At 41.9% G+C, this 25595-nt stretch overlaps 1 protein-coding gene across 1 annotated transcript; it reads right to left on the bottom strand.

The window, feature by feature from the left end:
* Positions 1–1306: 1306 nt before the first annotated feature.
* Positions 1307–25595, bottom strand: rtbdn (retbindin). Its single transcript, XM_039772614.1, has 6 exons — positions 25433–25595; positions 17017–17183; positions 9099–9180; positions 7042–7203; positions 4318–4414; positions 1307–2565 (listed from the first exon to the last, which is right to left on the bottom strand). Exons 2-6 carry the CDS (start codon positions 17174–17176, stop codon positions 2239–2241), a joined length of 828 nt encoding a protein of 275 aa, XP_039628548.1. The 5' UTR covers positions 17177–17183; positions 25433–25595; the 3' UTR covers positions 1307–2238.

Here is a 25595-nt window from a genome sequence, read left to right as displayed (position 1 = left end):
TGTGGCACATTCAGCAGACAAGAATGTAGAAAAAGGCCAAGCAAAATGACACCTTTTATTGGCTAACTAAAAAGATTACAATATGCAAGCTTTTCAGGCAACTCGGGCCCCTTCTTCAGGCAAGATGTAAATCCCTGAAAAAGGGGCCTGAGTTGCCTCAAAAGCTTGCATATTGTAATCTTTTTTGGTTTGCCAATAAAAGGTGTCATTTTGCTTGGCTTTTCTCTACATTCATAATGGCTAACACGGTACAACACCCTAGTACTACACATAAGGATAAAACAGTGGTTCACTGGTTAGCAGCACTGTGTTTTCATAGCTCCAGAATGCTGAGTTCCAATCCAGGCCCAGGCAGTGTCACTTTTTCTCTAATTTTCCTCACACATCCCAGAGACATTCATGTTTTATTGACTGGCATTTCTATGATGCGCTGCATGAGTGAATGTCCTTCAGTTCACCTGCAGTGTGCATTGATATCCAGCACTGCCAAAGTTGGCTTTGGTTGTCTGTGATCCTCAACTGGATTAGTGGGTCATATAAAGAATGGATATGAAGATAAATCATAGATGATTTACGTAGGACTTTCAAGATGGCTGATTGAAAAACAAAATGCGGGTTAAAAGTCTTTTGTGTTGTAATCTTGAAAATTTCTTTAACTTTTTGCTCAGATCCCGACAAAAATGTGAGCTGTTCATGGCACACACAATCGGGCAGATTCTGGTTTTGGGAGGGCACTTGGGGTCATGATGAAGATTTAGTGGCGTTCCATTTAATTATATTTGCAGGGCTATCTGATAAGCATGGATGTTTTTCCAACCAAGTGCATAATACACATTTTACAAAAGGGAAACAGACTCTCAGCTATTAAAGATAAACAAGAAAACGCCTGTGCTTGAAGGTTATTAAGGATGAAAGCAGTGAATCTGTTGACTCCCGGTTGGCATTATTATCCGATATACGATGGCGACACAATAGGACCATACTAATAAAGCCCAGATTATGTGTGTTTTTTGAAGCTTAACAAAGTGTGCGTTCTGGCCATCCTTTCCTGGCACCTCTAAACATTTTGGTAAGATAAGTGGACCTTTCTTCAAGGCCCTGGAAATACCGTGTTTGCTAATCCTGTACATCAAGTCTTCTGCCTCAGTTTCAACGTTCAGGTAATGTCAAACCATCAAAGAGCTGTAGCAGTGGTGTAGTTTTACCAAGAGAAGCACATTTTGTCACTTTCATGCAGTTATGGGTACTGATTATAAAATTACATTTAAGTTGTCTTCTGCAGGCTGAAACGGTGAGATGAGCATCATAAAACAGAGCCAACAATTTATTTTTTGCAGTCAAGGTAAAAGCCTTTTCAGAACGTCAAGAAAATTCATCCATTAGCCCCAAGGCCTGGTGCAAGGTGCTTGTGCATTTTGAGGCGCTCACCTTTGATGTGTGCAGTAAGCAGTGGGGATTAATAAACAAATTGCTTAAAGATTTCCGAATGTTGCACGTTGGCATCGGTCAGTTGGGTGTATCTGACAGTCGGTCTGAATCATCAAGACAGTCAGTTCATCACCTTTGTGTCTTGGACTGCCATTGGTGCCAAGTAGTCAATAAGTAAAATGAACTCAAAAAACACCCGAGTGAATTTCACCAGTCTGGTTCAACCTTTTTTTCTCCACTGAGATCCGTACTTTAAAAAACGTAAATACAGTAACAGAATTGCCAAATAGATCAGATTCCTCCACTTATGCACAAGTTGATTTTGCTCTATAAAGTTTGTAAAGGCAAGCATTTTAGTGTTAAGAACTAATAAATATATATTTAAAAAAAAAAAAAGTGCCCTGGAATAGCGTTTATTATGAAAGGTGCCATATAAATTTAGTTTTGCTTCTATGGAGCTCTAATTAAAGAATAAGTACACTCATTGTATATGGATCTAAAATCATCTTGATAAGACTGCCAGACTTTAAATTGTGCAGTACAGTTGTCATGCTAAGAAGAGCCCATTAACCTAAAATGCATTGCTCGACTAACTATAAAGGGACAACTTGCTTGCCAAAATTTGAACATATTGATCTTTAGAAGGTGGCAAAGCTTACTTGAGTGCATGGTTAACATTTATAGACAAACTTGGATGCCACTGAGTGACTATAAGTCACTTTATTTAACTGCCACCCCCACCCACTCCCCTGCTTGTTCTCAAGATGACAGCATGGACTGGTTGCTGGAGAGCTTGTTGAAGTTGGTGTTCTAGAAGCCACTGCCACTGCCTTCTATGTCTTCGATGAAGCTGGGGGCCACCGCTCTCCTGTGCAGCCTGTAGCTGGCACTGCTGCCAGTTTTTTCACCCAGTGATGAAGCTGGGCGGATCTGCCGGTGACAAGATGGCTCATTAAGCTGTTCACCAAGCTTGGTAGTGTCAAGCTCACCATTGCTCGAGTACTCCACTCGTAGCTTCTCTGTAACCTCTTGATCCGAGGCATTGAGATGCAGACAGCCGCAGGAGCTTTCATCTAGCTCTGCTCTGAAGGAGCTGCCAAACATGGTCTCGCAGAGATCTAGACCACCACTGTACATCTGGGAAAGAAGAACCAAAAGATTTATGCTGTTAGAAGTGGTTGCCGGTGACTGTTACATTTAGGCTGTCTTGTACCCTGCGTCTTTCTGAAAAATGGTTCTCCTGTAGAGATTGGTAAAAGTCAAACCCACAAACATGCCTGCACTGAGCGCAGCCATTCATAACTCCATGTTTCTTAAAGAGAATCTGTTTACCTCCACCTCTTTAATCAATCAAATCAGTTTATGGCTGTCCTTGAATGGACTGTGGTCAACTGGATACTAAATAATGGTCCCACAGTATGATATAGTAGAGCAGGAGAGGCACACTCAGATCCTGGAGAGCCACAGTGGCTACAGGTTTTTGTTGTAACCGTTTTCTTAATGAGTGATTTGTTTTTGCTGTCAATTTAACTTCACTTAATTCATTTGCTATTTAAGACTCAAACTGCTTAAATCAGGGCTGAGCAACTTCAGTCCTGGAGGGCCACAGTGACTTCGGGCTTTTGTTCCAACCCAATTCCTTTCATTGCTGATGAGGCACGTAGCTCAAGTGACATTTTTCTGACTCATTTTAGTTGTCTCACTTGTTAAGATTTTAAACTTTTAATTGCTCATTTTAGTATTAAAACAATGGACACAGCTATTTAACTGCTCCTTATTTGCAATAGGATGCAAATGCCAAAGGAGCCAACAGTTCCACATCTAGCTTGTCTTCATTTCCGCCCACTGTTTGGTTTAATTAAATACTCGGAGGGAAACTGAAGAGAAAGTGAGGAACTGAAAATGATTCATCTGTTTTAGGCATCAAATCACTTGGATGATACATGTATCATTAGAAAGGAAAACAAATCTCTGATTTAAGAATTAACTGACATGGTAGTGTTAAAACATTAACAAGCCATGAAATTAAAGAAGATCTGTTACTGATTGTGTTTGGCTTCTAATTACACAACTGAGTTGGAACAAAAACCTGCAGTCAGTGTGTCTGTACAGGGTTGGAGTTGGCCACCCCTGTAATACAGTACTGTAGAGGCAAGGAAAAACGAATTATCTGCCTCAACAGCCCATGATAAAAATGGCCTCCATACCAACCATGTGTCAGAGTAATTACTGTAAGCCTGGAATTCTTAAGTTGGTGTGAGATGAACAGTGGTGAGCTTCATCTAGACCCCTATAGCTTCTGCAAGCTTCATCGAGGAATTCAGAGACATTAGCCTTCCTTAGCGCCAGCTTTGAAGTTCCAAGGTGGAATCGGAAGTGGGTAAGTCTGACCTACATTTCCAAGGCTCTGCTTATTACCTCTATGAAAGTTTTCTTTGTGCATTTGTGAAGAAAAATTGAACCTTTTTAATTATTAAATTATCTTTTTCTTAGATGTTAAGACAAAAAGATAAAGAAGGAAGTGTGTCAGAGAGAGAGAGAGTTACTTGATTGTCTCACAAAGCTGGGTGACTCTTGTGATGTGATTGCCAGACCATAGGTAGTGTCTTATGACAGCCTCTGTCTGCTGAACTCGCAAAAGACAACACAAGTTTTCATAGGCTTCTCTTGAGGCCTACCTGTCCTGCTGAAAAGGTCCTGCTCCCCCCTGCCGGTTTGTCTCCTTTGCTCTTAAATGAAGTCAGATTCCCTTTGCTTGATTAGACTATCTGGGCTGGTATTGATTCAATTCTGAGCTCACCCTGAACTATGACACACAGTTTGATTAATGTAGACATTGTCACACGTTGTTTTATGGTAGAAAAACAAACAGAGGCCAATGACATGTACCTGTCTGTAGGTCACACAGTCTGTGCTGCAGTTTTGTCCCTGGAGAGTCCAGTTGGAGGTCCGTGTGCATGTTAAGTCATCCTGGCATGCCTCAAACCTAAGGAGCAGAGACATTTTCAAAACACCACATGAATACTAGCACACCATCAATCCTCTGTCAAACCTGCAAATTCTGAGGAAGGTGACAGGTGAACCTAGAGCCTGTGCCAGTGAGCACTGGGCACAAAGCAAGAACAACCCCTGGAAAGGGCATCATTCCAGCACTAGCACACAGTACCCTTGATTGATTGTTCAGATGTTTAAATGGCAAAAGTAAACCGCAAATGAAAACGGTACAACTTTGTAACACGTTATGTGCTATCATCTTGTTCTTACTTTGAGATGCTACTGCAGCATGGCTGCCTTGTGTTCTCTGCTGTTGTACACAGTAGCAGATTGTGCCACTAAAATAAACTACACAAGAGTACCCAGAGCTGTTCCTGCCCTCTGCTCTGTTGTTTTCATACAGCAGTGTGCTATATGCTACTGAACGTGCTTTTTGAAAATACCTCATGGCATTAAATCTCTCTATTACGAAACACCACGACACAAATACTCTCCTCAGTCATGCTAGACTACATATGGATGTGTGCTGCTTACAGTTTGCTGTTACTCCATTTTCATCTTGTATGCTGTAGTGTGTTATGGGCAGCAGTAGCTTCTTATACAGTAAGATGTTAGTAATCTGCGCTCACACTTTTCCGTATAGCTTTTCTACTGTATATCCGATTATATACTGTACATTAAAATACCATATATAATACTGCACTGCTGTTGATCCTTGTCCTAAAGCGTAATACATGAAGCCATTTTCTGTGCTGCTAGTCTCAAATATACCGTGCTATCATTGTCCTCTCCTTGCTGTACTGTGATGTTATACAGTATTAAATATTGCTTTGTTGTTTTTTTTCTGTTTTTAGCTGTTCTGTATTACACTGTGTCATGTCATCACTATAGTGCCTTCTTAGCTACTGTATATTACATAATACTGTATCATGTTGTGCTGTGTGTAAGTAGTTTATACATATTGTACTACTGTGGGTGTAGTTCAAGTCAATTTAAGGTTATCTTCCACTTATTGTAACAACTGCCAGATTTCCCTGGCACTGTCTCGGGTGGAATAAAGTGCAGATATGGTCAGTAAATAAATTCCCCAGGGGAAAAAGTTTTGACCCTGAACCGAAATTTCACTGACAAAACCCACCATGAGGAGCAAATTTCCATACCTGTACCAAAGTCTGAGAAATGCCTCCTTGAGATACTTTGCTAATAAAGTGCCTCAAGAGGAAAAAACTCTGGATGAAACATGGCAGGTGGTCTTCCCCTGTGCAAATGGTGCATTTGTGAAAAATATGGTGTTGATATATTCAATGGCGTAGGCTTGCATTCCAGAAAATCACATTAAGCTTTATGTACTGCTCAAAAAAAAATGAAGGGAACACTTGATCATCACAGTCTGAAACCAAGTCAGTGAAGCTTCAGGGATATCGGTCTGTCCACTTAAGGAAGGGTAAACGATTGTGAATCACTTCACCAGCTTTGGTACAAATGAAAGTGACAACAGGTGCACTGGAGAGGCAACAGCAAGACACCCCCAAAAAAGGGAAAGGTTTTGCAGAGGTGGCCACAGACAGTTGCTTGATTCTTCCCTAGTTTTGCTAGCATTCTTGTCATTCCTGCTAGCATGAGGCTGTTCCTGCAGCCATTTCAGGTTGTACAGGTAGTCCAGCTCCACCATACGTACTGTTGCAAAAGATCGGAGGTACCAGGAGAGCTGGACAGGGCATCAGCCCAGCAGCAGGACTGGTATCTGCTCCTTTGTGTGAGGAGGAGCACAGCCAGAGCCTACAAAATGACCTCCAGCTGGCTACTGGTGTGCATGTTTCTTACCCAACTGTCACAAAGAGACTCCATGAGGGGCCGATGTCCTCTAGTGGGACCTGTACTTAAAGCCCATCACTGTTAGCATTAAGTTAGCTGTTCATTTGTTGGCTTGTTTTCTCTCTCATTATTGAAGGGTTCTGAATATTAAAAAGCAAGTCATAAAGACATTCCTTTAGCAGCAGTAATTGGTTACTAATTAGGAAACCAAAGCCCTTCAGGATCTGAGGTTGACTTTCTACTCTGGAGCAGTCCTCTGTACTGAGCTACAGTACCCTATAGCAGGTTATATACTACTGCGGTAAGATGTAGCCATTCAATTTTTATTACTTTATCCTACGCTATATTGTGTTTTTTTTTTTATTGTACTAAGCTCTATTCTGTTATGCTGTTCTATCTAATGTTCATTGTGCTGTACATGTTATTATACAAACTCTACTGCTTGGTACCTAACAGCGCTGTGCTCACTGCTATTGTGTAGTATTCCGGGGTCCTGTACAGTGTGTGTGTATATATAATATATATATATATATATATATATATCACAGTATATTTGTTTCAGTTATGTGCTGTAGTGATAAACCCCAACCTGCTCACTTACCCTAAGGTGTTGTATATAAAATCTGGTTTTGTTCTTCTGCATTGTTCCATCCTTTGTGACTCCCCCATTGTTATTCTAACTGACCTGGTGTGAGATTGGTATCCTATTTTATGTTACATTAGATTTTTTTTCTCCCCTCATTTATGGCTGAAAATGTTCATGAGTGGTGGGCTACACAGTAGTTGCCCAATAAATTCTCTTACCATTGCTGACAGAAGGTGAGGCAGAGAGGCACACTTTGAATCAGATGTAGGCTGCCCATGGTGCTCTCTGAATCTGCTGTCTGTGGATCTTGCCGAGACCAGAGAGCTGCATCAGGTGAACAGTAGTAGAAACAAGAGAGGCGCTTCAGAAAGTCCTCGCACCTGAGAGAAGTCAGGTAAAAGTACAGTAAGAATGTGTGTGCAGCAATACCAGACTGTCCCTTTAGCCAGCCCATGCTCAGACATACTTAGACCAGTCGTGGTGCATATGATGAAAAGGGCCTTTAGTATAAAGTTCTGTGGAAGTTTCACGGTGCTCTCCAAATCTCAAGTGCCAAATGTGTTGCATTGTTTTATGTTGAGCTTTAAAGCTGTAAAATAACATGTAGTGGGTTTTTATAAAAGGTTTGTGGGGTCATTATTGTCTCTTCTACAGAGTCCAGTGAAATTCTTACTTCAGTGTGTTAACCAAAATGCATCATATTGTCTGGTACTGTGATTTGTGAATAGAACTACTTTATCTCAAAGCTTCCATATTCCTTACATCTTGCCTGAAAAAGGGGCCTGAGTTGCCTCGAAAGCTTTCATATTGTAATCTTTTTAGTTAGCCAATAAAAGGTGTCATTTTGCTTGACTTTTCACTACTGTACATTGATAATGGCTAACACGGTACAACACCCTAGTACTATATTCCTTACCTGAATTAAAGACATTACCATGAGATGAATTTAACTACATCGCCCTCTGGTGTCAGAACTTGGGTACTGAGGGTGTCCCTTACTTCATCGCCCTCTAGACATTCATAGGGTACATCACGTGTACAGAGTACAGTGAAATTCTTACTTGCGTCTGCTAGTCAACATGCAGCAGGTCCATGATAAGCGAGAGTAATTCCTCAACTGGAATCGTACAAGATTTTTCAGGACACATTTTTTGTGTAATAATTCATAATCATGTCATCATTCTAGTACCACAGTATTTTTAAAATATATCAACACGCTGAGTGACTTGAGATTGGTGAAAACTGAATTCACATCTTCTACATTCACATTATTTTTACTTCTGCATTGTGACAGGCCCAAAGCCTAAGCAGCAGGACGTTTTCTGGGATAGGTATTTATATATTACGGTGTACTGGTCCTAATCAGCAGTGTTTTTCAGTGACACGTCATTTAGACAATTTTTGTAAATACAAGAAGACAAACTGAAAATGCTGTTTTAGGCTAGTCATCTGAAATGTTTTAGTCTTCTTCCTCACAAATTAGTATTCTACAAAATGAGAAACTGGCTGGTTTACTGCAGTCCTACGCTTTAACCAAATTGAAAGAGCTGATTATATAGCACCGTGTGCCTAGTAAATGCACTTTGATCTAATATATTGTTATTGGTGTTTTGTAATGCTTATTAATACCAAACAAGACATTTGTTCAGGTCTTATTACATACATTAACCGATTAAGTGAAGTAATATAACAAAACTCTAAACAGTTCATTGGTGTTTTGTTTTATTAAAGTTTAACTACAATTTAAAATTGATTTCTGATAGAACAGCCTGCTGGCAGTGAATATTAGCAATGAACTGTAGAGAAAATCCTGTGCATTGAAAGATGTCCCTGGATTGTACAACAAGTCCTGTATTCTGCATTGTTTAGAATGCATAGCCAATACATGGACTTGTCACCTAGGAGAGAGACAGTGGGACCTGTGTGGTAATTGTAGTGTCCCCTGGAGTGTGCAAACTTACCTTTTCACAGAGTGACAGACACTCTACAAGAGCCTGATATTATACAGTATGCCCGTGGTCCCCATTGCTGATGGAAAGATTCTAAATTCTGATTGTGTGCAGTGACACACACATCAATAAATATAAAAATAAACACGTTATTAATGAACTGTAAAGAAAATTAAGTTAGATATTTTGGGGGATTATAAAATAACACAACTTTCCCGGATAGTCAGGCTACATGCTGTAGGTCAAAGTTAGTTTTATTTTTCATTGCCGCTAGCTTTTTAAGTGCCTCTGTGAGCTTGTGGTCTTTTTAAAATGTAGTCTCCTACCTGGGGCTAGGGCTTCTGCACTGGTCCCAGAGGCCCGAAGTCAAGCCGAGTTCTTCTATCTCTTCTGACATGCAGCAAGCGTCTGTCATAAAAACAAATACAGCCAAAGTTATTTTGACAGTACCAGGACAAGTGTTGGAGAGAGCTGGCAAGAGGTGGGTGTCGCAAAGATCACAGACTGTCATCATAGCAACCCGTGTCACTGTGTGTGTGTGTGTGTGTCACACTCACAAGGTCAGCAATAATCTGTAAGCCTTGGGGCACAACCTGCCTCAGAGTCCCACACATGCCAGGCCTTCTTCTGTTGCCTGTGGTGAGTCCTTGCTGAGGTCTTGTGTGAGAAGCAGACTTTTAGATGCCACAAGGTTACCTCTTTGTTGGTTCAAATTGTATCAGAACTGCATTTGTGGCATAAAAATGGTGACATTTCCTTTCTGTGTGCAGACTTGTGTTAGGCTAACATAAACCTACTTAACTAATTTTTGTCTGTTATGCTAATGACTAGCAAAACGTTTACGTGCCCATACCATTCGCCTCTTATAAAATCAAACACACATTGGAGGCTGGTGTTTGTGTGGTCTGTCTTGATTAGCTTCAGGTCATTGTGAAACACTCTGACACGGCCATCATCTGACAAATTACAGCCAGATAGATTTAAACATTAAATGAATGAAGAGCCTCTTGGCCACCCACTGCCACAGAAAATCTATTGACAACAAACTACCTAAATGGAAACGGCAACACCTCGGGTTTAGAATCGAACATCCTTCAGATGAAAAAGGACAAGCTATAGTAACATGGACAGAACACACAGACTGGCCTCACTTTAAACACAAGTGGCGTCTGCTGGTGTTAATTGAACAGCGCAAGGCCAGCAAACAATTGAAAAATGGTTTCCTACAGAGCTGTCCTTGCTGCATGTGACTCTCTCTGCACTTCTTAGAAATGGGGCAGTCATATTGCTGGCTTCTTTTCCACAAATGGAAGGAGCCCACCTAGGCACCCTTGGTGGCTTTTTTAAGCTTAACACTGTCGGGTGGTGGTCCTCGCTAGTGGGTGAAGATCAAGCCATTGGCTAGCCCCATTTTGGTCAGTGTAACGTCTTCTGCTCGATGCATTCTTAATGTTGACCACCTTTCAAAAAACAATTACAATGTCTGGCCGAGCCCCATGAAGACAGTCACAAGCTGTAAGAAGGTTTCTGTAGGTGAACTTCTGGAAGGATCATTACTGAAACTTGTGGGGCTAGTGGGTAGTGCCAGCGGGTTTGCATGACCCTGTATACCCCCCAAAAAGAACAGTGACTCAGCAGAATCTAACCTTTTTTTCCGCCATAGGATAAATGCTTCAGTATACACATTTTCCATATAGTGAGGTTTCTCGGGATCGAAGACTGTGTGTGTGTGTGTGTGTGTATTGTGACGAATGGCAGGACCATTACCCGGCCGGAACACTGGCTGAGTGGAAGGGCTGAGGGAAAGAACCTCTTTGAGACAGTATCCTCTCCGAAACACTAGGATTGCTACTGCACCACAGGTCGCTGCAGGGCATGCTGGGAGTTCTAGTTTGGCGCAGCTCTGTGGGTACCTCCAGGGGGTGCTGCAGCTGAACCCTTTGGGGCACCACTTCCACCACACCCAGATGTGCAGCCGGACGAAGGTCAAGGAAAACTTGGAGCACTTCTGGGTGTACTATAAAAGGAGCCACTGCACCTTCAGTCAGGGAGTGGGAGTCGGGAGGTGGAGGACATAGCTTGAGAGGAGGAGTTGAGGCGAGGAAGAAAAGGAATTGTGTGTTATATTAGTGCTTTTGTACTGAGCTGTAAAGTGAGGAGCAAAAGAAAAACACGTCCCCACCTAAATAACACGTTTGCTGTATTGATCTGGTGTCTCAGCCTGTCTGTGTCAGGGTTTGGGGTTGGCAGTACGCCCCCTGGTGGTCCACAATATATAAACGAATGATGAAAAATGAATCAAGTTTTTGTTGTTCTTCCTGATATAATAGCAGTAGATGTGAATTGCGTATTAAACACTAATTTGGACAGGTCATCACAACTTTTGCTCTAAATGCAAATCCCAAACTACTTCCACAATCTCACATAACCTGTCAGATCCATGAAGTTATCTCTGCTCACATTTTTGCCAGTTCACTGTAGCTATTCACAAACTGACTGCTGTTTTTTGGATGATAATGGCCGTCTAAGTCCACTTGAATCTTGTAAATAAGCTTTTGATGCTCTGGTTATCTCGGCTCTGTTCTTCGTACTCTAGAATGTAAGTCTTTACATTGCACTACTGCAGCCTGTCACAGGAGATGATGCACAATAATTAGGAGTCACGTTTAACTGCAGTCCTCTATCACTGCAATATAGAAATGAGCAAGAGTTCAGTTGCAATTACAAGCTGTCATAAAATTACTTTATTAATGGGTTTTGTAACATTGATGTTTTAGGAAAATGATAGATTCTTAAGTTTTCATAATTACAAATTATACCTGGTAATAAAATGTTCACTTCTCTTCTAATGAAATAATCCAGAGATTAATAATGTAATGTTGCAGATTCCAGCCATGCTAATAATATGGACCTTCCTAAAATGATATTTTCTGACAGTTTTTATAATGAAGTTTTGGTACTTTTACAGACACTACCTCTATAATACTCCTGTAGGAATGTGGAGTTTCAAACTATTGCATATGTCCAGTGCTCTAAAATGTAAAGCTCTGTATGTGTTGTAAAGTGGAGAGTTCTTAAACAAAATAATCCCAAAAAAAATCTCAAAAATGCCTTTTGGGGGCGTCAGACCCCAGCTAGTCATGAGAGGGCAAATATTGAATTTTTTATAAATGAAAACATTTATTTTTACAAAGAATGCTCTGAGGCACAAGAAAACTCAGAAGAACACAAAAAGGCAAAAGGAGTTGCCTGAAAATCAAAGACGATCGAAATAGCAGTCACAGTCCTAATTTGTAATCCTAGAGGCGAAGTCAAAAAAAAAACACAGCAAATGGGTCACAAAAAGCCAGAAAATCAGAAATAATCAAATTAGCAAAAAAAACAGGAGAACTCGCCACCCTCCGAGCACAGTCAAGGGACGGCGGGTTTTCTTCAGCCTGTAGAGGGCAGTGATGGGCAGGGGACCACCCACAAGTCACATGGAACATAACAGTAAAAACGTGGATGGTAAGAAATTAAATGACCAACGATATTAACAGACAAAAGAATAAGAAACGAACAAAAAGGTCATAAAAATGGCAGGCCGCTGTACCCTGGCTGAAACACAACAGTAATATAGGAAATCCTGCTGTTTAATTTGATTATACACATGATAATACATTTGTGTCCTGATCCATTTAGTGCTGTTATTATTCTGATGGTTTTCCTTACTTATTTTGAATTTCACTGTTGCCATTTTGAGTCTCCTAGCACCGGGCTGTCCCTTTTAACTGTCACTAATGTGATGATACGCACGGCAATATGTGATATCCCTGTAAAACATGGCAGCTTGGCACAGACTGCATCCTCTCAAAGTGCTGTCAGTGTAAGTTTTGGACTTGGCTTGTTTTCTACAGAGAGGTCACTTGTTGACGCCCTGCATATGGCTGCTTTCTCTTGTAGTGTGGTGTTTTGTTTCTAATGCTGACCTGGATAGCATTGATGTCACATTTCACATTCCCACCACACTAGTAATTTAGTCTTTGTTAACTTTGTGTGTGTTTAGAATTTAGGATATGATGATATTTAAGAAGCTGCCCTTAATGATAACCTGTGTAAATGTTATAAAATTGCAGCTCTCCAATGCAATAATGCGTGTATTCTATTAGAACTCTCTGATAACAGATGGGTGACACAAACGTCAGTCCAGCTTTAATAATAACATGGAAGCTGGTGAAACGGGACTGCTGATTCACTATAACAATCTGTAAACTTTACAACTCGCAGTTCTTACTCACATGATAATCAATGGCAGGTGGTCACTGTACATGTAGGGATCATAAGGTCACAGGCCCATATTGGTACAATAAATTAGTAATATAAAGATTACTGTATAAACTCCAGGAGAGTAGTCGTTAAAAATCTAGAAAATACTGTTATTAAACTTCAGAGTCTGAAAGTGGTTAAGATGTCATTGAGGTCTGCCAGTAAACAGATGGATTGATTATAAGATGTAGATCAAGACTTCTGCTTATATAATAAAGTATTTTTAATACAGTTATATACTTGGTGCAATAATAAATGCAGCCATTTAAAATTACAAATTCTAATACTATAAACCTGTGGTGATTTATAAAATCCCTCCTTCCTGCTGGAGTCTAGTGTCGTAGCACATTTGTGTTTAATGTATGATCTGTCTTCGTAACTACAGATTCTCTCCACTATAATAAGCTAATAATATATATGTTAATAATCGGGTAACGCGAGTGGTCATATTGCTACTCCAGCAGTCTCACGGCCTGACACCGGCGTCTCCAGCTTTGTTAATCTAAACTCTGATAATAGAATATTGCAGGTTGTAACTGTGATAATAATCTGAATGTTGATTTCGGCTTCTGCTGCTATAAATATTGTGAGTCCAGATATCATTTGACAGCAGGTTCTCTGCCATTATAACTCCAACTGTGACGCTTTACAAACCAGAGAGTGTAAGAACCTGTCTCCTTCACCCTGACGTTTTTTGTTAGCCCGCAGCTGCTTAAGTCCTCCCGTATTATCTCACAGTAAATCTTCTTATTGGGCTTTTGATTGATTTAGTGCTCTAGCTGCGTCTTTGCTGTTGTAGCTAAAATGAGAGTAACTGGATAAAGGGCACCAAGGAAATTAATTAGCTACCCCGATGACCAATTAATCTTTTTTCCACTGATGAGGGGCAAGGTAGCAGTGCGCAAGACCGATAATCAAGGCCATTGTACAATTCGGTAAGTCAGCAACCTGTCCTCCTTCCCCTGGGGACCTCTTGGGCCCACCTTCGAATGATTCCACTTTTAAGGGCAACAGCAAGGAATTATCCGGATTGATTAAGCTCCTCTTCATCACTAATGAATTGCACCCCAACCTCTGAAGTAAAGCAAGATGAAATGAAAAATTAACAGGCTCCATGGTTGGAGGAGATGTTATGGATTAGCACTGTGCAGCAAGGAGTACAATGACTGACTGCTAATGGTAGCCACTCCGAGTGCTATCAATATGGTGCCCAGCTATTTCACTCCCATCCTTGTTATGGACATGGAAAGACTGTGACCACCATTAAAGCAGCAATAAGCTGTGGTGAGGACAGGCAAGGATCAGCAAACTGTGAAATGCAAAACAAAACTGAGAAGCCCAGAAACCAAAGGTACAAGATGAAATCAAAATGCAAAAAAATAGACACTGCAGCCATAAGATAAACCCGACCACGAGGGCCTATTTGTTCGTAAGCTAACAGTCTGTAAGAATAACGAAAGGTTTAGTGTTCACCGAGGCCTAAGGCGTCGTCGGCGTAATGATTGGGGTGATCGATCAACAAGGTGTTATGTAAGCCACCTGGCCATCGGACCTTACTTTATTCTTTGTTACTTGGTATTGCCTAATCTTATTTTTAGATTTTTATTTTTTTTGTAAACTTTTCTTTCTTCATCGTGTAAAGCACTTTTAGTGACATCATTTGTATGAGAACGTGCGATAAAAATAAATACTGTTATTGTAAATGCAGAAAGACGGTGATAACCTTAATTTCAAGAGCGATCATAAAAACGGCCACATAAACGCCTAAATGGCTTTTTTCACTTTTTACATTTTATTATTAATGTTCTGTTCCAGCCACGGTCTAATGTTCAACTGTTTTGTTTTTTTTTTAATTATTTTTAGAATATTATTTTTATGTTATTAATTGTATTTTGGATTTCATTTAATGTATATTGTATTCATGTCATATTGTGATGTTTATTAATTATTGCACATTATGTTTTAGTTTGCTGCCCAGTCTCCTTAATGTGGACCCTGAGGAGGTGGACCACCTGCTTAAGCAGCTACAACTGTATAAACAGGGAGTCTGCGTTCCTTAAAGCAGTTTCAGCATTTTGTTTTACATTTGGGTTCTGTTCTTTTGTGATTTGTGTTCTTTTCTTGGAGTTACTGGTTTTAACTCTACTTTGTTTTGAAGGTAATGTTTCTGAGATTTCTGGATTTGTCGTCTTTATTTTTGGGCCCTTGCCTTGTGCTTTTTGAACTGTTTAATAAACCACTGATATAATGCAGTGAATACACGTGACTTGAGCATTACTAGTTTTCAGACTCTTTCTCTGTACGTTTATCATTCGTTTGCTCAGAGGTTGATGCCCTTGCCGCTTCCTGAGCAGATCTTCTTTTCTCCACCCTAGAGGCCCGCTTCTTCTCTTTTTTCGTTGGCATCTTTTCACGTTAAAACTGATTAAGTCAGTGTTGGTGTTGCAATTACTTAGTACGTTTTCCTTAATTTTTCACTTAAGCTGGCACTTAAGTCTTCAATCTGCTTCAAGAATGACTTACGATGTGAAGAGGTAGGGGAAGTGATGGCAAAGGTGCTAGGGAATGAGAGTGGTGCCCATACGCATGCTGCTGGCAGCTGCCAAGACTTCATTCTACAATAAAATAAAAATAAAAAAAGGGATAACCTTGGAGGTCAATCATCACCCTAAAAGCAGACAGTAGACGTCACATAGTATACGTGTACCAAATTTCAGGTCAATTGTTCAAACGGTTTGCGACCTACAGGTGATTTAAAATCCTGGACAGACAAACGGACAGCCACGCGAGCGTATTCTATATAAAGATACTTTTAAAGGTAAAGAATTTTACTTTTTTGCTCATCCTTTAAATCGGAGCTTTTTAAACTCTGTTTCTTCTCCTACTTAAAGGGCATTTTTTTGCTTTTTAGCGTAGCCAGATGTTAGGGCCTGCCATTTGATTTGAGGCCAGTCTGCCTGGGGTGAGGCCTGTTCAGGAGGTTCAGACTGGCAAAGTGGGCTTAGAGAACTGCGACGCCTGCACTCTCATTCTGTGCTTTGTGGAGGTGGACATCCATAAATGTTATTCATCTTTAACTATTATAATTATTATAACTATTATAATCTCATTATGGCCAAGTTTGTTTTTTTTTCTTTTTTCTTGATAGATTCCCTCTCCCTGCTGTGGGTCTCATCATAAGAGAATGTGTGGTGTGTGTGCAGCAGGAACATGTAGTTTAGCCTTACAAATGGAGGAGGCAGATGTTGACAATTTGACCTTCTAGAGTGACTGCTAATTCTGTAACAGACTCTCATTTGTTTGCTCCCATCTGGTAGTGAGTGGTGAAAGTATAATGCCCGAAAATGGGGGCAGCACAAAGAAGCGACTTTTTTTACTTTACATTTCTTTTTTGTTTTTTACTTTTGACCAGTTGCTGTTGCCACCTTATAGCACTTGGACACCTGCTTGAATTTCCAGCTTCTTACTGTTTTTGTGTGTGTTTTCTCCAGAGATTCCCATTTCCTCCCACAGCCCCAAGACCTGCTGTTCTCTGGACTGGTGAATGCTAAACTGGCGTGTGTGTGCGTGTGTGTGCGTGTGTGTGTGTGTGTGTGTGTGTGTGTGTGTGCGTGTGTGTGCGTGTGTGGTGTGTGTGTGTGTGTGTGTGTGTGTGTGCGTGTGTGCGCTTGACTGCCATTTCCTCTTCTGTTGCTTTCAGCTTTGGGGACATTACAGCTGAAATAGCCTCACATTCCCCACGTATGAATAAGGGAAAAAATATGGATTGGTGGAATTTGCTTCTTCCTAAGCTCCCAGTATTGGCTTGTTTGACACTAAACCAAACTAATAACAAATAAGATATTTTATACAAAGAACTGTTTATGATAAGTGACCAACATTATATTTGAGTTTGCGTTTTTATTTTCCCTTCATGTTTGCTGCTGTCTGAGTACTCACTGCCCGAGTAAAGCTGGCATTCCTGGAGCTCTGGCTCTGGCCCTGGCACATCCTTGTGCTTCTCATCCTGCAGGCAGGCCACTTCTTCTCCAGAAGTCCACCCAAGAAGCATGGCAACTGTCCAGAAGGACGCCAGGGAAACTAAGCCTTTGGCATACATCTTTGTCCTGGAAAGATAATAAGAAAGGAGAGAACTTAGTAGAGCTTTGAGTTTCAGCACCCTGGACAGCCTCAGTGCTGACAGACTGCCCTGCGCCCGCATTGATCAAATGTCACAGGGCAGGAGGACGGCCGTAACTGGCACCAGAATCTGAGAGCGACACAAATGTGGAAGGAATGGTAAAAGCTTTCTGTCAGGGAGCTACGACTAACCTCACCAGGACTTAGGAGGGCTTGTGAGCTGCTTGTTCTAACCGACTAGGACAGGGGTGGGCAATGTGGATCCTGGGGGGCCGCAGTGGCTGCAGGTTTTCATTCCAACCCAATTGCTTAATTATAAACCAATCCTTGCCAGTCTCGGACCTTATTTAATTGTATGGCTTGTTAGTCTGCAATGTAAGGCTATTATAGATTTTTTTTCCTTTCCCAGGATATCATCTAAATAATTTGACGTCTAAAACGTGTCATTATCAGTCTGTCACGTTTTATCTATTAAGTTTTGTATTAAATCAAAAACTGCATGGTGAACACACACAGGTGTAAATGGAAACTGCTGGCTGCTTTGCTTTACATCTTATTGCTAATAAGGAGCCATAAAAACAGGGAATGCAGCTTTTTAAGACTAAAATAAGTTAAGGGTAAGAAACCTTAACAAGCGAGACCACCAAAATGAAGCATGAAAATTCACTTAAGCAATAAGTGCTTCATCAGCAATAGTTGACGTTGCATTAAGAAACTGAGTTGGAGCAAAAACCTGCAGCCCTCCAGGACCGACATTGCCCATCCCTGGACTAGGAGCTGCCTGAAGATGGGAAAAGGTGGAATGTTTTGGAGAAGCTGGACAACAAGACCTTGAGTTGACACAGATTGATTCATTTTAACGGCAAATTGTGTATGTCACGTGATTATCCCCATTGACGTTACGATTTTTGGCTTCAGGGAAAACGCAGTTTTGCAATAGCGATGATATGATATGTCAGAGCCAACCATTTCCACATTTTGCATCAGTCTTTGACTGCCCTTGCAAAGCGTGAGGTGATTTGTAGATTTTCACAACGTCCCTCATGAGGGAGTGTTAAGGCAAGCTGCATTTGTGCAAATTGGCACACTCATAAAGCCCACTGATTGAGCACACAGGCGTAAATCACCACCAAGTATCACAGAATCAACACACAGGGGGTCGTATTATGCTCAAGGTGGGCGAGGCTGGATGGGTGATTGACAGTGAAATGTCGCACAGGTATGTATGCTGAGCTCGTACTACATGAACTTCTGGAACATTCACGTTACACTTTACAACCCCAGGAAGGGTCAAGCAGGCAGGTGGAGACTTGAGGGTGTATTGGGTAAATAGAGCCTGGCAGAAGATAAGGGGGCATCACAGAGACCGGCACACTGAGAGCTAGAAGACGGTGATTGTTCTACAAGTATGTCTGTGGATCACTCATTGTTAAATAAATCCGCCTGTTTTGGGGCTTAACTCTTGTTTGGTGTTTGTATCTTGGCGTTCGTAAGAGTTTTAGTCTTGATGCGTTTCTGAAGTAGCTACAGTTAAATGCAGCTTAGTGAGATGTCCTGTGTGAGCCACTAGGGGGTGTACTGCCACCCTAATCCAGCCACAGACGGGCACACTACACATGTTTATTTACAGTTTGAAGTGCCCAAAATACCAGTCAGTCCCTCCTTGTGCCAGTCCTTCTCCCTCCCCTCCTCCTCCTCAGGCTTTGTCCTCTTCCTCCTGACTCTGGCCAACTTATGGAGTGAGGCGGCTCCTTTTTATAGGGCGCCTTCCAGGTGCCTAACGAGCTTCTTCCAGCTGGGTGTGGTCTAAGTGTGACCAAATAAGGCCCTGGAATGCGCCCCCTTGTGGTGTCCATGGGTTCCAACAGGGTTGAGCTCCAATGCTCATAGCCTGTGGCCCCACTGCAAACCAAGGGGGTTGCCCTCTATCAGCCCCGGGGAGAAACTGTCCTGATAATCCTCTCTCCTTCCACACTTTGGGTGTCCTGGCCGGGTATGGTTTCTGACCACCCGCCACACCTACTAACTTATTTGGTTTTCCTCCTACTTTTTCCCCCTGTATTGAATGTTATTATTATTTTAGTATCAGAAAACTGTAAAAGGTCACCGTCACTTTCCAGAAAGGTGTGCCGCAAGTGGGTGTAGGATGCTTTGTAACTGCCTGCCATATCCTGCTCTGGGACTGGACAAATTCTTATCCTGGTCAGACGTTTACTGCAATTTCTTGAAGTAATTATGAGACAAATACGGGCTCAGGTCTCATAAAGCTGCTGCAAGGAGTCTGAATGAAACAGTTGATTGTTACAAGTGCGGCCTGCTGAGTAAAGTTTCTGCTTCAAAGCCCACCCTGAGTGAGTCACTGAACCTGTCAGTAAAATACAGAAAAAAAATAACAGCGATACACCCTAGTGTGCCACCCGAGCTGTTAAAACTGCAGGCCACACGGGGCAGGGGGTCAAAACCAGCAGAGCAGTCAAACCGAGTCGTCCCACGCAGAACTCTAAGCGAGGCTTGTAGTCGAAATGTTCAGAGGCAGTAATTAAAAACCAGAACAGGCGTGAAGCTCCACAAACTCGGACGAAGGGTCCTGGCATGGCACCAGTCGCTGATGGCTTCTGGGACACGCCCCCTGACAACCGGCAGTCCTGTCATGGCAACGGGACCAGTAAATGGCATTATGGGAATTCCAAAAGAAGATGTTAAAAAGATAATAATAAGAGGTGTATTATGAAGAGATAAGAGTGAATTTGGATTCTCTGTGATTGAGCACTGTGGACAGATCGGAAGGAAAGGCGCTATATCTTTCAGGTGAGGAAGGTAGGACAGCTCTACCAGCCAGCCGTGAGAGTGGAGGTGTGCCGCAGGCCCTTCAGATTGTCCAGTTACAGTGTGTTGTATTTTTATCTTGAGACGGTGGTCTCTGTCCGAGGCACTATATAAAATAAGGCATAACCCAGATTGGGAAAGGACTGAATAGACTGTCCTGTTTAAACTGCACCTCTTTTTTTCTTTTTTTTTTTTTTTTTTAGTGATGATGTGCTCTGCCAGCGGTGCTGTATAAAAAACAAATCTTCGGAGGAGGTCGATTGTAGTGATCACCACAGGCGTCCTTCATGATGAAGACCCCGTATGCTGTGACCTCTTGGATATTGGTGAGGATGTCATCTTATCACTTATATAAGTGTACATTGCCTTACTCGTGCGGTGGTATCCTTTAGTCAGCAGGGGGCACTCTTGGCCTATCTGCCCAGTCTTTGTTTTGCATCTGATTTGAAGTATGAGAGGTCTTATGTATTACTGTACATAGTCCAGTGAAGTTCTAACTTGTGTCATGTCGCCGTGATTGGTGAGTAGGACTGTCTCACCTCTGACCTTCTGTCTTCTGTGCCTGACAGACCTCTGCCCGTGTTTCTCATTAAACAGAACGGCCGCTCACTTTGACATTCCATAAAGATGATAAAAGTTTCACCGATGATTCCACAGACGAAACGGACACACTGTTAAGTTACCAGAATCCCTTTAAAGTCATTTAATGTGGGACTGCAGCCTGCCCAGACTAAACCTGGCATTTTAAAGGGCAGTAAAGTGTGAGATATGCACAGAAGAGGGCACAGCCATAGGCAGAGTATGTACTGGAGAACAAGCAGATGTGCCATCTGCGGCTCACCCGCTGGCCTGAAATCATCTACAGCTGTGCCAGCTGCTGGCACTGACCTGAAAGCCTACAATGGCACAGCATGGCTCCTAGGGTCAATGTTGACCTGAGTGGAAACCTCCTGTGAGATTTGGCATCTTCATAATAGAGAGAACTAGACCGCTCCTGAAATTCCATGCTGTCAAAGCCTCAGTTTCATACTCTTACTGCAGGCAAAATTTGACCATGATCAATTTGATTGAGATTTATGCCAGAGTGCCATCACATAGACAAAGAGAAAATGTCAAAAGAAGCACAAGATAATAAGGCAGCCTCCTTCCATCCATCCATCCCTTCATTTGTAAAGCCCACTTCTTCTTTTGTAAAGCCACGTGACCCCAAAGCCCAAGACTGGGCAGCCAATAACAGAGCACAGCCGTCTGCATGCCAACAAACCAACCTACATGGACGATGACGGGGCTGGGCACTGCACCACTATGGTGCCACTGTGGTGTTCAGCAGACAGACAAGATAACTGAAAAACAACTTGCATGACAAGGACTGAGATGGCACAGCAGAGGCAGCATTGGCACAGTGGGTACAGCCGACTCGGCCACAGAAGAATCAAAACGTCGGGCACAACGTGGACTAATCTAAAGCAATTAGGAGCTCAGAAAATAAGCAAACCGGATACAAGATAATAAAGAAAATACAAACCGACTGACACTGCAAAAGTCCAAACTTCAACGCTGGCAAGTGAATTAAACGTTATAGTGCCTTTCAAGTCTAAATGTGTACTTATTAAATAGATGACATTTTAATATCTGTGTCTCTAGCTAGCTATTATATAGTGCCTTTTATATCTCTGTTATATACTGCACTGCTATCTCGCAACAAGAACATCACGGAGATGGCAGTTTAAGACCCAGGTCCTCCCTGAATGGAGTTGGCATGTTCTCCCTGTGGGTTTGTCACGCAGTCTAAAGGCATGCAGATCAAGTGGACTGACGACGCTAAATTGACTGTGTGTGTGTGTGTGTGTGTGTGTGTGTGTGTGTGTGAGCGCTTACCCTGGGATGGACTGGCGCTCAGTACCATTGTTCCTACCTTGTGCCCAGTGCTTGCTGGGATAGGCACCAGCTTCCCCTGACACTGCTCAGGATAAGTGCCAAAGTGGATGATATCCATCAATTATAATAATTAATAATAGTAATATTATATATTTAGCTGACATCTTTCTTCTTACAAGTTCAATGCACATTGTAACAGCTGAGTGATATTTTAGAGTAGCGGCTCAGGTAGGTTAAGTGACGTGCTCAGGGTCGCACAGTGAGTCAGGGGGGATGGAGGGGACTGAACCAATGGCCTTATGGGTAAAGGTCCAGTTAATACTGGCACTAACGCACCTTGCTAACCTGTAGATGGCACTCATCCTATCTGGATATTTAGCTGTTATATAGTGCCTTTCATGTTTACTATCTACCTGAGGTGTCACTCATTGCAGGGCTGCACTCCGATCTCATTCCGTGTGATGGGTGCGCTTTCTCTCTCTCTATTTTATATAGTGCCTTTCACATACGCCTATTCAGCTATTATGTATTGCCTCTCATATCTACAACCCTATTATATATACTGTATTTTACATCTACCTATTGTATAGAGTGCCTTGCTCATGTCACTTTTATAGTGCTGTTCATATCTGTATGCCCATTTTTATATAGTGCCTTTCCTATCTACATACCTATTATGTACCGTATTTCAAATCTGTTTGCCAATCACGGTGTCGGAGGGTGGCGACACATGCGTGGCGTGTTGATTAGCACGTGTGAGTAAGAATCTGACTGGACTCCGGCGGCGGCACATTTAGGGCATCAGAAACATTTTAAAGTGTTGATTTCTTCATGTAAGTGAAGCACTGCTGAGATAAGAAGCAAGTCACCAGTAGAGTCCACAAATATGAAACACAAGAATCATCAAAAGAAAAGAAAAGATTAAAAGGCCGCATCAGGAGTCTAGCAGTACTGGACATCAAGCCGTTGCCATTACACAAAATGTGCCGCTTTCAGGGCCTCGTTGCTTGTTTGTTCCCAAGCACACGGTGAGCTCGCTGATTGTGTGAAGCCAATTACAACTCCAAACAACAAAGCAGCTAAAATCCACAGATTACATGAACATGAAGGCTGTAATTTGACGCATACTTGTTCAAAAGGCTGCCATGATGATACTAACTCAACTCTTACATTTAAATAACAATGAGCGATGTCCTAACGAGGATAAAGCAGTGAAATCGTGCAGGGCCCTTGATGAGCTAGAGATGTGGCATTAGTAACAAAACAGAAGGCACCAGGAGTGACAATTTAAGTGTCCTTTATACTGACGGTGATCAGAAACGTACATCAGCATTAGCAACTGCTCTGTGCCCACCTGTAACCCACTGTGGAGTCCCGACCAAATAACTGAAGTTGACGATATTCTGTTTTTTTTAGATGTTTTTATTTTTCTATTCTTTATTATGTAAAGCACTTTGAGCTACTTTTTGTATGAAAATGTGCTATATAAATAAATGTTGTTGTAGAGAAATGTGATAGACAGAAAAATGTGAAAGGCGCTATATACTAGTAGTAGTAAAAGTCACATGTGCAGATAAATGTAAAAGGCAGAACCTAACGGATACAGAGATGTGAAAGGCACTGTGATTGATTGATTGAGTGATCGATGAGATGGGCACTGCATAATAAATGCTGCTAGACAGACGTGAAAGGCACTATAAAGACACTACGTAATATAGAGATAGAAATGCAAGGCAAGGCCCTGTAGAATACAGGGATGTCCAACTCCACTCCTGGAGGGTCACAATGGTTGCAGGTTTTCCTTCCTGCCACTTTCTACTTTTAACTCGCTTGTTTTCCCTTCATTTTAATTTCTGTGGTTTTGAAGAGTTGGTTCTCTGAATTTCTTCCTTTACCTTAAATAGCAGACAAACAAAAATAAAAGGTGACGTTAGTGAGCCAAAAGATAACCAGCTAAGTCGGGGCTTTAAACTCCAACCAGTGAAGCCACTTCTTGTTAACTCAGCCCGTCATTTAATTGCATGGCTTGTTGCTGCTGCTCTCATTTCCAAAACTGCTGATTTTCTTAGAGCTCCGTCATAACGTCTTGGTGACCCGAGCAGATGAACCTTCACCTTTCTTTACTGTCAGATATTGGTTAGCTGGTCATTGTTGGCTAGTTGTGTATCTCATTATTGTTTGACTGCTAATTAAGGAAAAAGGAAACAACAGTAAGGTCCGAGTCTGAAATAGCAACTCGATTAAAATAAAGGCAAGAGATGTCATTAGCAGTAAAAACTGGTTACTAAGTAAGAAAACGGTTAGAATGAAAACCTACGGCCCTCCATGACTGGAGTTGGACAAGCCTGATATAAGAGATCTATAAAAGGCGCTATATAATAGAGACCGATCTAAAAGGCGCTATATTATATAACAGACCACAGATAATCGTCATCAAAACTCGGCAAACATTCTGTCGAAAACACAAAAGGCAGCAGACGTGGCAGGTCGTTACTTAAACGAATGCTTTAAGGTCCTTTCTAATATTTTATCCCCGTATTTCAGAAGCTGGCATCACGGTGATTATTTTCGGGCTGATGTTATCATCCCTTCAGCTTCCTCCACTCAGTTTTTCCAAGGCTCTGTTCGGCTCACGTCAGTTCCATCCCCGCAATACGCCTCACCTTCCATCTTTGCTGAGATGTTTGTGTCATCTTTTCTTTCAAGCTATCTACGGATCTTTAAACCTTATTATTTTTTGTGGAATTATTTCAGTTCGCGCCGTAAAGCATGCTGCTCATTGCTCAATACGAGTTTGTTGCATGAAGACCTCTCAACGATTCCAGGGTTGCTTCCGACTGAATTACGATAAATAGCGCAGTTCTGATTTTTTTTTTTTTAATCGTTCATTTCGCTCGCTCCACATCTTTGATCTTTTTTTAGAGTAAATTTAAACTCATAAGAAGATCTGCATTTCCCTTCTATATCTCTGGAATGTCAATACACTGAAGTAAAAGTATTAAGAATTTAAAGTTTAGTTTCCAAAATGTGCGTCTGTAAAAAGTGAAGACGAACAGGTGGGCAAGTGGTCTGCACCCATCGAAATTGATGTGTAAAGGCACTATATAATAACCCGACATTTGTTGATTATTATTTTCTTCCGGTGTACTTCTGCACAGAATAACGGATTTCAAATCCATTTTCTTAGAACCGACTCGTCCATTTGCGGAGGCGACACTGCGGTGCGTCGGATCGGGGTACCGCAGGGCTGTTTATTGATACCCTGTTGTTATTGGGGAATCTGGATGGTCGGATGGCAACCGATCGCGACGTGCCGAGTGCCGTCCACCCCGAGCAACACGTTGCTGTCGGCGAGGTGGGGGTGAGCACCGCGGCGGCGCACCTCTCAAGTTGAAGAACCGGCGGGTTCGCACCTGTCCACCGACGGAAAGATGTAAAGAGTTGCGAATTGAGACGCCGCGCGATTTTAGGTTACAGTCCTCCTCGCAATTTTATCGTAAATTTACGCCTGACAAGTGGGATTAACCTTTACCTGTGAAGGTCCTTCCGGTCGGTCTGTGCCACGCGAGGTGTTTGCGTCCCGAAGCCAAAGCAGCCGACTCTCTGGATGAACTGCGCTCCTCGATATTGTCACCTGCCTTCTGTCCCTTTTATGTGTCGAGCTTTACTGAAGGGCGTCATTTTTTTCCCAAACC

Source organism: Polypterus senegalus, chromosome 12, assembly GCF_016835505.1.
Source record: "Polypterus senegalus isolate Bchr_013 chromosome 12, ASM1683550v1, whole genome shotgun sequence".
NCBI classification, from domain to species: Eukaryota; Metazoa; Chordata; class Cladistia; order Polypteriformes; family Polypteridae; genus Polypterus; species Polypterus senegalus.
Note: the sequence above shows the minus strand (reverse complement) of the source record. Positions and strands in the feature narration are given on the sequence as shown.

Excerpts from the sequence above, each read along its gene's own strand:
- rtbdn (XM_039772614.1), bottom strand. The coding sequence starts at position 17,176 with ATGTATGCCAAAGGCTTAGTTTCCCTGGCGTCCTTCTGGACAGTTGCC. Across the intron at positions 7,204-9,098 it reads TGCAGAAGCCCTAGCCCCAG|GTGCGAGGACTTTCTGAAGC; the intron begins GTAGGAGACTAC and ends GACTTCTCTCAG. Across the intron at positions 4,415-7,041 it reads CTCACCTTCTGTCAGCAATG|GTTTGAGGCATGCCAGGATG; the intron begins GTAAGAGAATTT and ends TCTGCTCCTTAG.